Raw genomic sequence first — 12,828 nt, forward strand, 5'->3', positions numbered from 1 at the left:
CTGGCACATGGCAAATTCTCAAAATATAATCATTGATGACAGGCTTTGGTAAATTTTCCTATTTACCCCCAAAATACAGAACATTTAATTTTTCACAAGAAAAGCCAATAACAATATATATAATAGAACTGAAGTGATATCCCCAATTAGTATGATCTTCTGCTTTACAGGCTCCACTAACCTTCAGGAAATAACATCAAACTTTTTTTGTCATGTACTTGAAATTATATTTTTAGAGCCAACTCTCTCTTAATGCACTGAAAAACATTTTTTAAATTAAAAATCTAAATATTCCTTTTCTTGACAAACAATAGTCACGGACTCATCCTAAATTCAACACAATTTATAAAGTCAAAATTAATTTTCTATGTTGTCGCTGTTTTTATTTCAAAGACTAAATTACAGTCTAAATTTTTGGCTTGATTATATATACTCTATCTTTCTTAGTTGGAGTGTTTTCTTAAATTATGTAATGTTATTAGACTATCCTTTGTGATTTATTATCATTATAGCAATATATTGCCAATCCGTGTCATCTCAGTCTCATATTGCCTACTTTTCAAAAAATAAAATTTGATTCACAAAATCCAAACCTAACATTATGTTGGTATTCCATTATATTTTCATTGGTGTCATTACTCTGGAGTCAGTACAATAGGCAACTGATTCCCTATTTCTCCATGGTCATTTGATACAAATTGAGAAGATTAACAGTACTTCTTGGCATACCAGGAAGATGCAAAGTGTATGCATCTTACACAGGTTTAGATCTAGGGATCCAAGTGAAATCATAGCACTTAGGGTGGGCATGAGTTTTTGCTTCCCCAAATCCAACGTCTTCTTCCACAGGAAAAAGGAGAAGCCCATGAGGTCAGACCAGATAGCAGGCTTCTTGACCCCCACTCCACACTCAGCTACCAGTTTGCCAGGTGTCCTTGATCTGGCCGGTAGAAGGATCAAGCTTTTCCAATGCCTATGTCAGGACTGCATATGTGAGAGCTGTCAGGCCATTCGCTGGGCTGCTGGAGGTTATCATGAGCTCAGTAATTTATATTTAGACATTAAGAGGGCAGTGCCACCTAGGATTCCACCAGCCACGCTCCCCTTAAAAATCCAGCCTGGAGCACAGGCTTAGGGAGGGCAGGCAACCCCCGGCTCCAGCACCAAACCAAACACAGGAAACAACAAAGCCACTCCCTTCATTGTGCAAACAGAACCCCCTAGGAATAAGCAAATGATTCTAAATGAAAAACCAGAAACCCTCACATTTAGTCACAGAGGTTTAAAATCCTTGGCAATGAAAAAAAATAAAATTAAAAACTAAAATTCTTGACATGATGTCCAGTAGCATGCTAGCTTCTAAGTTCTGCTAAAACAATTTAGTGGTAACTGTCACAGAGCTCCCGCTATACTTGCTATTGGTGGAAACATCTCATATTTCCAACCCATTTTTAAATGAAGTGAATTGTGACCAAGGTAACACAATATATGTTATGTTGATGGAAAAAACAGGAATGGATTTTGAGGTGCAAGCTATATTCCAAGACGTGCAAAATTCTACTTCTTCCACAGCAACATCTATAATGATCCTTTACTTCACTGCAGAAGAACCAGAGATCTGCAGACAAAGGACAGTATCAAAGGACATGTTTTACATAGGTCCATCGAAGGGTCCCTTCCTTTGTTTGCACAGAAGAAGGGAAATGTGTTGCTCAGTCCTCCCCGCCACATGCATGTGTGGACAACAGAAATGTCATGGAGCAAAGAGCTCCCCAGACATAGGAACAATTATCTCAACCAGTAGCAGCAATCTGCGTGTCCTCCCTCCTGTCCTTGCCATCTTTAACCTCCATGGGCAAAGGAGAACAGCTTGCAGGCAGGAAGAAATACCTCCCTTGCCCTAGGAAGCATTCAATGACATGACAGAAGATCTCAAGGCTTCTACCTCTGCTTCCACCACAGCAGTAACACTTGCATCTCTTTATGTTTCGAGTTTCTACGTTGGGTTTCATTTGATGAAAGGACTCTGCCTCCAGAGCCTTCCGAGTGTTCTTCCTCAGACAAGGGCTTGTGCACCTCTAACTAGTGCCTACTGGATCTGTGAACGAGCCCAGGCTGGCCAGCCGGGCTGCAGAGCAGCAGGGATGCCCAAGGACTCCCCAGGATGGGAAGGAAAGGGCACTCACTGCCCCAAAAGTTGCCAGTCCCAGGTACAGTCTTAAGACAAAAGAAATCCAGCTTACCTGCCTTCTCTCATCAGGAGCCTTCAGGAAAAGTGCATTAATCACTGCAATGGTATAGGTTTGGATTTCTTGATCTGTCCTGTAAAGACACAAACAATACAGAAAGTCAGAACAGGCTACCTCTGAGTCAGACCATCATAAGGGTCGTGATCTCCCCAAAAAAAGATGAGACAGAAAGACATGGCCTAGAAAATGCAGTTGTCACTGAATGAGAATGTATTTCAATCATCATCATGAGGCAGGAAACACAGTGGGAGAGTGGGGGGTACAACTACTGTTGCTAGCTGGACAACACACTGTTCCCTGGGGATAGGTGGTCAGCCGGCTCTCTCCCCTTCTCCTCTATTAGGCTTAAAACATGAACCCAGGGGCCGTGTGTGTGTGTGTGTGTGTGTGTGTGTGTGTGTGATTTTCTGTCTGCTGCATGAAGTATATAGGGACCAGACTTGCCTGTCCCTACACTCCTGGACTTATTATAAAGGATACCACTTTTGTCTCCATGGCAATGATATTACATATTCTAAAAATCTATTTTCAAATAAAAACTTTTTAAATAATAAAAACAACAGGTTTTTATTTTTTAAATTTACAAATTTTCTTTTTACCAAAATGAAGTCACAAATTCCAAATGAAGCAAAAATCTCATGGAAGCTCCATGGTAAAGAGTAAACAAGAAGGACCCAAGGCACAAACAAAGAGCAGCCAGAGAGCTACATTCAGAAATAATTTAGGGAGAAGCAAAGTTGAGAACGCGGCCCTTGGAGGGATGAAATCTAAAGCCCAGTGCTCCGCAGGCTGGCAATGTAGCCTTGGAAGAGTTCATGGGGTATCCCCAAAACACCATCTCCTCATCTGTAACACTGGGTGAGAACCCAGGTTCTTAAAGGTGTTGCTTTTAGGATAAAATTAGTTCATGTATATAAAATCCTCAGCATGGCACTTGCCAAATAAGAAACTCTCCACTTTGGCAAAGTGTACCGTGAATGCTCAAGTATGCCCTCGAGATTCAGAGAAAAGACACAGACTATAGAAATAATGCATTTCACATTCAGGGAAATGTGAAACTGGTATTATTTCTAGACAGGTTTTGCACAAAATCATCATTTTGCACACAATCATCATGTGCTCATTTTCCCTGAGGCCACAATCCATAGCTTGTGCGACTTAAAATCTTATTACATCCTGGTCACCATCCCCCCTTCCAAATGAAAGAAACATCTAATGCGCTTTGGTAGTTTACATTATAAACATAACAGGTAACATTTTTGGCATATTGAGAACTAATGAACATTCCCTCACAGCCCCAGCCTGCATTCCCAACCCCAAAAGGCCAATCAGATTTCCTCTTGAGAACTGGCAAATGTGTCCTGAGAGACCAGGGGTGGTAGTTACTGGGAGCCAAGTAAGTCACTTTAGTGCCAACCAAAACACAAGAGAAAAGACCTGTTGTGAGGACTCCGAGGAGGCCATAGTTTCTATCCTTGTCAAGGCTTAGCTACTTAAGTCATTCCTGGGTTCTAGAAAGTGTACCAGTATTCTTTCAGTAAACCCCCGGTCTTGTATAAGCTACCTCAGGGGGTTTGTTGCCACCTGCAACTCCAAATAGGTTAATTTATAAAGTAGCATTGTACAGGGGGGCTTCTCAGAGGCAACCTTACTAACTACCTAAGAGTAGAGAGAAGGGAAAGCCTACAGGCTGTTCAGGGCCTCATCTTAGAGCTCAAGCCGCTAGAGATAAAACACATACGTTACAAAATACAAAACTGAAGGTCACTGTAATCACCTTCAGCCTAAGAAAGAAGCCTACCTTTAAAAATTCCCAATTATCTATGAAAATACTCATCACAGAAAACACTATTTTTAATGACTAAGGAAAGATACTGTTGAGAACTCAAGAGAACAAATTGTCCTATTAGGCCTTGTTAAAAGTAAAATTCTACCTGTATCTACCACATTCATCAAAACTGACTGCCTATGAAGAGCCAGGTACTGGGAACAGGCATTCCCCCCCCCCCCCCCCTACCGCTCCACTCCACAGGCAAGTCACTGTGCCATTTCAGTGTGATGGGGGATGGGTCTGGTACACGGTGTGCCTATATGTCAAATCAAGATTCCTTTTCTGCCTATTTAATCAAACCAATCCAAAGTGTTTCCCAGAGCTCCATGGTGGCTGTCTACCAGAACCATTTCCCCTCCTCATGGAGGGGGTGGCAGTGGTATGCTTACCCTTGAAGATGTGGGATAAGTTGTCCAATAGTGATCTCCTGAGCCACCTTCTGGTAGAGGTCATGGCTATTGAGCACCATTGACTCCAAAATGGCCAAGGACCGTTGCAGGATTGAGATGTCCATGCCCGATTTGTTGACAAAACTTGCTATCTGAAAATCCAAGAAGGACACAATTGACTACTTGAGGTAAACAGAGCATGGAGGTCCAGAAGGGAGCAAACTAAGGAAATTAGGAGCTCACTTAAGAAACACCAGACACAGAGGATGAAAAGTATCTAGAATTATAGCAGGATAGTAAGGAACACATCGAGTCAGTGATGATTGCTCATATTACATATTACAAAGCAATATTTATATCTTATTTCTATAATTCAATAATAAGCAACTTTAAAAAGGAGACAGCTTCAAAGAATTATTTTCTGGTTTTTCTGGGATTTTTCTTCTGGGTTTTAGCTTTCAGAGGCAGATGATTTCAACACGTATATTGTGAGGACTCCTGTGTTTCTTTGAGACAGTAATTTCAACATATACTAATAGCCATTTCCTTCTATTCCCAGGCTACTCCTTCACCCACACGATTCATGATTTTTATGTTCATATTATGACCCTGGTTATATTCTTAAGGGATTCACACAAATCACACTTGTCAACACAATCCAACTGGCAACTTCTTAGGCACTGGCTACGCTCCTCATTATTCAACAATGAAACACTCTTTCCCCCATTCTTCCACTTTCTTATGGTTAAAATACATTCCTTTCATCTCAAATTTAGCAAACAGGAGAACATTTAAATGAGCAGTGCTAAAAGTTAAAATAATAGCTTAAGCACTAAAATATATTCCCTAAGGAATGAATCACTAAGGCCTCAAACACAATAAATCACAATGTAAGAGGGAAGTAAAATAAGGGTTAGAATAATGGATCACAGTAACCCAAACACATGGGTACCATAAAGGTTTTATTTTAGAGGTCTCATTAAAAGTTATTCCTGTCTGTTGACAACTCACACTAAAAGGCTGTTATTATATCAACATAATGACTACTTTCTTAAAAGCTAAATAATTTGGTTCCATGACAAATCGACACTTGCTGCTTCCCCCCATTGGCACTAATTTCTTCCTTTCTGCTGTCCCATTGACCCCTTCTCCTCATCCCCTCTCCATCCTTGTACAAGATTAAACGCAAAGGTGCCCATGGCAACCACAGTTACCGTCTCTACTGTTTCTAGCTAATGACTCCCTGGTGGAAGTAAGGGTAGTGGATACAGATACCAATACCCTCTCTGGCCCCAGATACATCTGGATCTCAGGGGTGGCAAATAGATGACATGAAGAAGTATAGTATGGCAATATTATGGCTTTATATTCCAGAAAGCTATTATTTTATAGCATAAAGCACAGGAAGAGTATGAAAATTTTAAGATTCTCAAAAGACTGCTTCAGCTCCTTTCATGGCTAATAAACTTCTCCAATGTGTTTACTGTCCCTGGCAAGCCTTTGCCTTAATCCTCACAGTCTGCTCCACTCTGTCAAATCTACCAAGCTAAGGCCATCTTTTTCTGACAAAAATCCAATTACCCTCATCCTGAGCCCACGGTTTAATACTTCACTTAGACCTCCTCTAAACAGAATGTCACTTCCTTGACTTCTTCACCAACACCACCTCAACCATTTTCCATTATCCCAGCATAATTCCTGGTACTCAATTAAAAAAAAAAAGCTGAAGAACTCACAAATAAATTTGTTGACAGTACTTCTGATTTTTCTCAGCACTATCTCTCCACCTTCCATGCTCCTTTTCTTGCCCCCATTTAGTAAATTTGGATGCACCTTTAAGACTTCCTGGAGAAGCTTCCACCTGAGAGCCTACTGTCAATACCTGCCCCCCTACCTTGTAGCTTCCACACACTCTTCTCACTTATTCAAGTACTAGTATGGATTGTGTGCCATAAAAGAGGCTTACACTGTCCTAAGATCTGGAAATAGGTAAATGAGCAAAACCCACATGATTTTTTAATTTCGAGGACGTTATAGTCTAGCAAAGACAGAAAAATAAAAAGGCATTTACTATGAAGTACATTAATTGCTTATTCTTGGCATCCAAAAGTATAACTCCAAGTAGATATTCCAACAAAGCCTAAATTAAAAGGTGTGAAAACCAATCTCATTGTCTTCTTAATCCTCCTTTCTCAATTATCACCTTTTTCCAAGTTTGCCATAATCATTAGTGATTATAATTCCAGTCCCCTATTTTCTATCACTACGAACACATTTTACGATGTCTCCCCTTTGATACGCATTCAGTTGTACATGCACAACATCGGCCCAGGGGCCAACTCATTCTTGGATTACTAAGACTGCATCTTCACTTTCCTTTATGTTCAAGATTCCCCTCTAATACACATTTATCCTCTATTTCCATAAATATCCTTTTGGTAACATTTCCTTTCTCAAAATATCCAACCAGAACTCTCAATATTTTCTGATACAAACTATACCTTCTTTTAAAGTTTCCTACACATTATTGGCCGTCATGGTACCAGGGGGCTTGCTCAAATGTTGTACAAGAGTTTGTGTTCTCTGCTCTAATTCAGGCATATTTGAATTCCATATACATACTCCATTTCCCTTTGCCATTTCTATCAATTTCTCTCCCATAAAACTAACCCCTTACCTTCATCAAAATATTCTTAAAAATTAATCTTTTCTATACTTCACCTCTTTTGTGAGATATGGAACCTATCATTTCAGCAATCCTAATGCAGCTTACAAAAGGAGCATTCTGTGTAACACACTTAGCTGAGTCCTGCCTCACAGACACCAGGCATGCAGATCGTTAGAAGTCTATGTACAAGTCTGTGGCTTGAGAACGTGAAAATACTTGCACTAGTATTTTGTAGTACTAAAATACTAGTGGCTTTTTTAAACTAACTGCCACCTTTTGCCTTTATCTGTCAGTGGTTCTAACCAGACATTTAAATGACCCAATCTTTCCATCTAATAAGTACCAATAACCAAGGCATCAGGGCTGACTGAACAAACATAATGACTGTAGACAGGCTCCTTATTAGGGCATGTACAAATTCGTCAAAATACAAGCGTTATTCTCTATGTCTATTTTAAATAACTATAGATCTTAGTATAGTTACAGAACAGTAAAGATTTTCTGGTTAAATTTTTAATTTCTCTTGCCCACCCCCAAAGAAACAATGACTTTCTTTGCCTTTAGATTACTTCTGGCTCCATTACTGTACTTTTGGCCCACACAGGTGAGCCAGCCCTAAGCCAAAGCACAGCTGTGTGAAAGTAGGTCTGTACTGTAAGAAAGAAGAGGTAAGAAGAGTTAGCAATAATTATGTATACTACCTCCACATGCTTGCATTCATTTTTAAATGTTACCTAAATAATACGGAGGAGTATTTGCGTGGCTTCTAAAAAGCTAAGGGGCATCACAGTGCATGCATCAAATATATAAACTATTAAAATCACATAAACACTTCTTAGAATAACTTAGGGCGAGATCTTAAAATTCTTCCATGCTGTCAAAACTGAAAAGAACCACAGAGAGCCTGCAGTTCCATTGCCATATTTTAAATTATCTGGGCACAGGCCCATGAATCTCTCTAGTCTTTTAAGAGGTAAAAATTACTGAGTCTCTAAACTGAATTGGCTGGATGTCTGTCCAGGTGCTGAAAACTATGTAGGGTGAACCAGGCCCTCCTGCAGAGCTAAGGCTATAAGAGCATTTGTATGAAACACCCCTTCTGAGAAAAGGCACTGATGTTATACTTGGCTAGGGGAAAACCAAAGGGTAAGATAGAAAGTTCTAGGTTTTTGTTTTGTTTTTCTTCCCTTTCTTTCTTCTCCACAACTTCCTACCCTCTCCCTAAGTAGCCAACTCTTTAAAAAGAAACATTACATTTTGTCATCAAGGGATTCTACCTTTCAAAATGTTTATGAAATGATGTTATTTATTGCAGACAAAGTTTGTAAACGAGAATCTCCATCCACACATAAGAAAACAGATAATAAAGAAGAAGACGGGCTGGCAGGGAAAAAATATTTCTCCAAAGTGGTATGAATTTGGCATTAATAGGAAGCCAAGTCTGGACCACAGAGATAAACATCTTTTGTCAGGGCATTTCCTAGATGAGTTTTGTTGAGATAAAGCTCCATTTAAAAGACAGTTGCCTGCATACAATTCCTGGGTTGTGAAAGTGCTGAATTTGATCCAGCTAATGAATAAAAAAAGTTAACCTTACAAAAACTATCAATTATAAAGTCATTTTCTGATGGCCATTTTTCAGATTCTCATAAGGGACTGAGATCTAAGTAGCAATGCAAAGGAAAGAGAATGGCAAGGAATGAGAATGTGAAATCCATTAAATGTATTGCCTTTTGAGAAAATATTTAATTTTTTATTTAAACTGCCAAGACCACAGTCTTTGCTTCCTTAGACTTTTTAATTTAATTTCAATGAATGAAAACCATTTTCTTATGTAATTAGAATATTAAATTATTGTTATTCTCTCTAACCACTTCTCACGTCATTTAACGAAAAAGTTTTCAAATCCCTGTCCATTCACAACTGAAATTTTACTTGAAATAGAGTTAAATACTGTGTTACTATACTCCTTCTTTTCTTCAAGTTCTAGAGTTTTAAAAAAATTCTTCCAAAACAAGTTTCATTCATTCATTTCACACAAAGGTATTATGGTCTTCCTCTGTGCCAGGCCCTGAGGATAAAGTCATGCAGAAAGCTGTGGTTCCAGCCTCCTACGACTCATGGTCTACTGGGAGCCAGTAAAAAAAAAAAGAATTCACAAAAATGGGGTGTTTGCACAAGGACAAACACAAGATCCAAGGAGAATGGAGAGCAGAAGAAATCACTTAACTTCTTACCAGTGAGGTTGGGGAGGGCTGAACAGAGGCGATACTGGTTCAACCAATCTTCAGAAGCTATTTTTCCCACCATTTGAAAGCACAGGTGTATAGCATGAGGGGAAGAAGCCCTTAACCATGGGACCAGTGACACTCCACTCCCTATGACATCACTTAACCTCCCCAAGCCATTGTATCCTCCCCTCCTGACCAGTAATAGCAAGACAGTCTGTTCTGTTCTGGAAAGGATTTCTGGAGATCAAAAGAGATAATGTGGATGAAAGCACAATACAACCTCAAGGAATTTGCATTCAGAACAGCACATTTTTAGAGCAAAAGAGGCTCTAACAACAGAAAACCAAGGCAATTTGGATGTAGGAGAGAAAGGCCTGCCATAATCCAGTATGAGTTAACATTTTTGTTAAGTATGAAAAATCCACAAAACCCAGTATCTTCAGATTTGAACTTACTTCTCTAGAACTTTTATCCTAGAAAGACAGAACACAGCAATTTGTTCTTCACATTCATCATTCACTGCTTACGTTTCCTTGGCTTTCTCATCTACAATCGTTTCTTTTCTTTTTAGCATTTCGTACCACTGACTGAGGCTTCCTCTTCTAGTAGTTCCCATTAATCATCTCCTTTGGCTTTATGCCCTTACATAAGGGAAGAGAATTCAGAGGTCTGTTGAGAAGGCCCTGGTTCTCAATCAGCTCTTGTCTGAAATAAATATGTATCATGTAAGCATTCGATCTCTGGGGCACCCAATTCCAACACCCTCATTTGACAATCTAGGGGTTTTTCTGTGCCCTTTGATTCAAGGCAGTATCTCCCAGAAGATACTGATTAATTTCAAAAGGAAAAGAACTTCACGGTGAGTGGACCCAGCAGATACCACCTCAACCATGTAACCAAGGTCAACACCACCATTAATAACACATGTCGACATCATGTACCCCGATACAATGTGCTGAGTGAGAAAGGTATGACACTACTTCTCTGGCATTCCTGCCAAAAGTGCATAACCTTAATTTAACCATCAAATACCAAACAAATCCAAAATAAGGGACACTCTACAAAATAACTGACCAGTAGTCTTCAAAACTTTCTGTCATGAAAGACCAGGAAAAACTGAGGAACTGTCAGATCAGAAGACTCTAAGGAGACATGACAGCTAAGTGCAATGTGGGATCCTGGGTCAGGCCCTTAGACAGACAAAGAACATTAGTAGAAGAAATGGTGAAATCAAATAATGGTAATAGTACCACTGTTAATTTCCTAGTTCGGTAACTGTACCATCATTATGCAAAATGTTAACCTAGGGGAAGCTGCATGAAGGGCATTTGGGAACATTCTGTACTGTTTTTTGCAATTTTTCTGTAAGTCTACCATGATTTCAACATGGATTAAAATAACAAGGTTTAAAAAATTCAACTGACTCTTCTGGATTTTGCTTTGACTTTCCAGCTTTTGCACAGATTCTCTGAAATTCTTTATTTTACATAACCCTTCCCATAAATCTATACTTATAAAGTAAATTTATAAGGGAACGGTGCCCCCCTTCCCTTTAGGGAACGGCGGGGACTCTTCTGCCCTCTGTTCCCACACCAAGTCCACCTTGCCCATCCCTTCATTACCTTCCTCCTAAAGAAGGAGAAATCAATCCCAGAGACATTTACTGCACCATGATTACAAGTGAGCTTGACTTAAGAAGCATGGACCCAAGCACATCTCCTTCTCTTATATCCCTGCTTCAAACCCAGGTATGCAGGAAATCAATATGCTTTCTCTCTTTCCCCTTCCCTGAATACCTGATTGAGGGCAGAGAAGGTTGACGAAGGATAGAAAAAACTCTACTTAGGTCTTGAGAATAACTGAATCCTGTCCAGGGACTCCTAAGGGACTGCTTCTATAGTGTAAACAATGTGATTCCTTGATTTCCCTTGACTGTGGGTTCTCACATACACACCCTTATGATCCTGTTGGGGAGACAATGTCATCTTCACATAGAAATTAGGTGCCCAGACCCCCACATGCATAATATTTTCAACAACCACATCTATCTTTTACACAAATAACTATAAGAAACAACTATAACATATCCTCAAAGCAGAGCAAAATATCTATGAAAGTAATTTAAGCCCTGAAAAAACAATCTGCATTACCTTCTTAATAAATGCCACTGAAAACGTATCCCAGGATACTATTCCATGGTCCATCAGCTCAACAAAGGCTGTCAGGGTGAAGGACAGCATGTCTCCAAAGCTGGAAAACACAGAGAAGATTAATGGAGATGGAGAGCTGAGCAGAAGCACAGACACAGAAGTGAGAAAGCTTTAAATAAGTGGATACAGCAGAATTATAAAAGATCATTGAGATACACAGCTAGGCCTCAGGAAACTTCTTAAAAAATGTGAGTCAACGGAAAGGAGGAAGGTGGGTTTTATGGAATAAGCCAGGGCCTCAGTGGGACAGACCTGGGCTCTCAGAGATTCTCACTCTGGTGAACTATGTCATACTGGGCAGTTCACAAATCTCTCTGAGCCTCTGTCTTAGCTGAAAAACTGAATAGTGATACCTATTTAATCACAGGACTGCTTGTAGAGCACTTAATCACATGTGTAGTATGTAAGCATTCAGTAAATGATAACTTAAAGAAAAGCTTTTCAGCAAATGAAAGTTAGAGTAACCAAGAGAGGGCAATGTGCTTCTTTTATTATTCATGGTATCTAATAATTAGAAATAATTCTATTAAGAGTATTAGCACTTTGCACAGGATTTGAGTGGTGTGTGTGTGTGTGTGTGTGTGTGTCAGTGCAGACACACACACAAACACATAGGTACAAATATATATGTAAGTAAGCATATTCATTTCTGTTACCCTGGACAGCATTTTATTAATAGTCTTTATAGAAAATCTGTAGAAATAATGACTGTTTGCTATAGACTTGCTGTGATTTGGAAGGGTATAGGAAGGGTCTAATGTTTGAGTTAGAAATCAAAACAGAGATGAGACAAACAGTTCCACCCATGACCCTTATCAGACAATATCCTAGTTTCTAATGCGTTCAAAACCACACTCAACAGACACTCAGAATCTTTTACAGAAACTCTCCTCTACTGTAAATCATCATCATAATAAACGTTAACTCTCAAGATAAGTACTGTCTTCAAGTACATTGAATTATGCCCATCAGGATTTCTGCATACTATGCAACCTCACAGATTCATGTGCTTGATTTTTAAAAAATATAGTTCAGAATTTGAATCTGTAAACTCATATATACAATTGCTACACTACAAAGTCTCATAGAATGTTTAGATTGAATTTTCCCATCTATTCTCAGTTAATAGTATAGAAAACAGGCTCGTGTTTCTTTTTTGTTTGTTTGTTTGTTTGTTTGTTTGTTTGTTTGTTTTGATAGAGAGACAGAGAGAGCAAGCAGGGGAGAGGCAGAGAGAAAGGGAGAGAGAG

General features: G+C 39.3%; 1 protein-coding gene across 7 annotated transcripts in view; it reads right to left on the reverse strand.

Moving 5' to 3' along the window:
- The window catches only part of ELMO1 (engulfment and cell motility 1), a 536,725-nt gene that overhangs the window by 334,145 nt on the left and 189,752 nt on the right, over nt 1-12,828 (reverse strand). For all 7 annotated transcript variants that reach the window (XR_006298577.1, XM_043589269.1, XM_043589266.1 and 4 more), the window contains exons 8-10: nt 11,519-11,618; nt 4,470-4,621; nt 2,244-2,322 (exon numbers count right to left, since the gene is read on the reverse strand). Coding sequence is in view for 6 of the 7 variants with exons in the window: in XM_043589269.1 (XP_043445204.1) it covers nt 2,244-2,322; nt 4,470-4,621; nt 11,519-11,618 (331 nt within the window). In the remaining variant the exon portion in view is untranslated. The remainder of the gene's footprint in view (nt 1-2,243; nt 2,323-4,469; nt 4,622-11,518; nt 11,619-12,828) is intronic.

Source organism: Prionailurus bengalensis, chromosome A2, assembly GCF_016509475.1.
Source record: "Prionailurus bengalensis isolate Pbe53 chromosome A2, Fcat_Pben_1.1_paternal_pri, whole genome shotgun sequence".
Taxonomy (NCBI): Eukaryota; Metazoa; Chordata; class Mammalia; order Carnivora; family Felidae; genus Prionailurus; species Prionailurus bengalensis.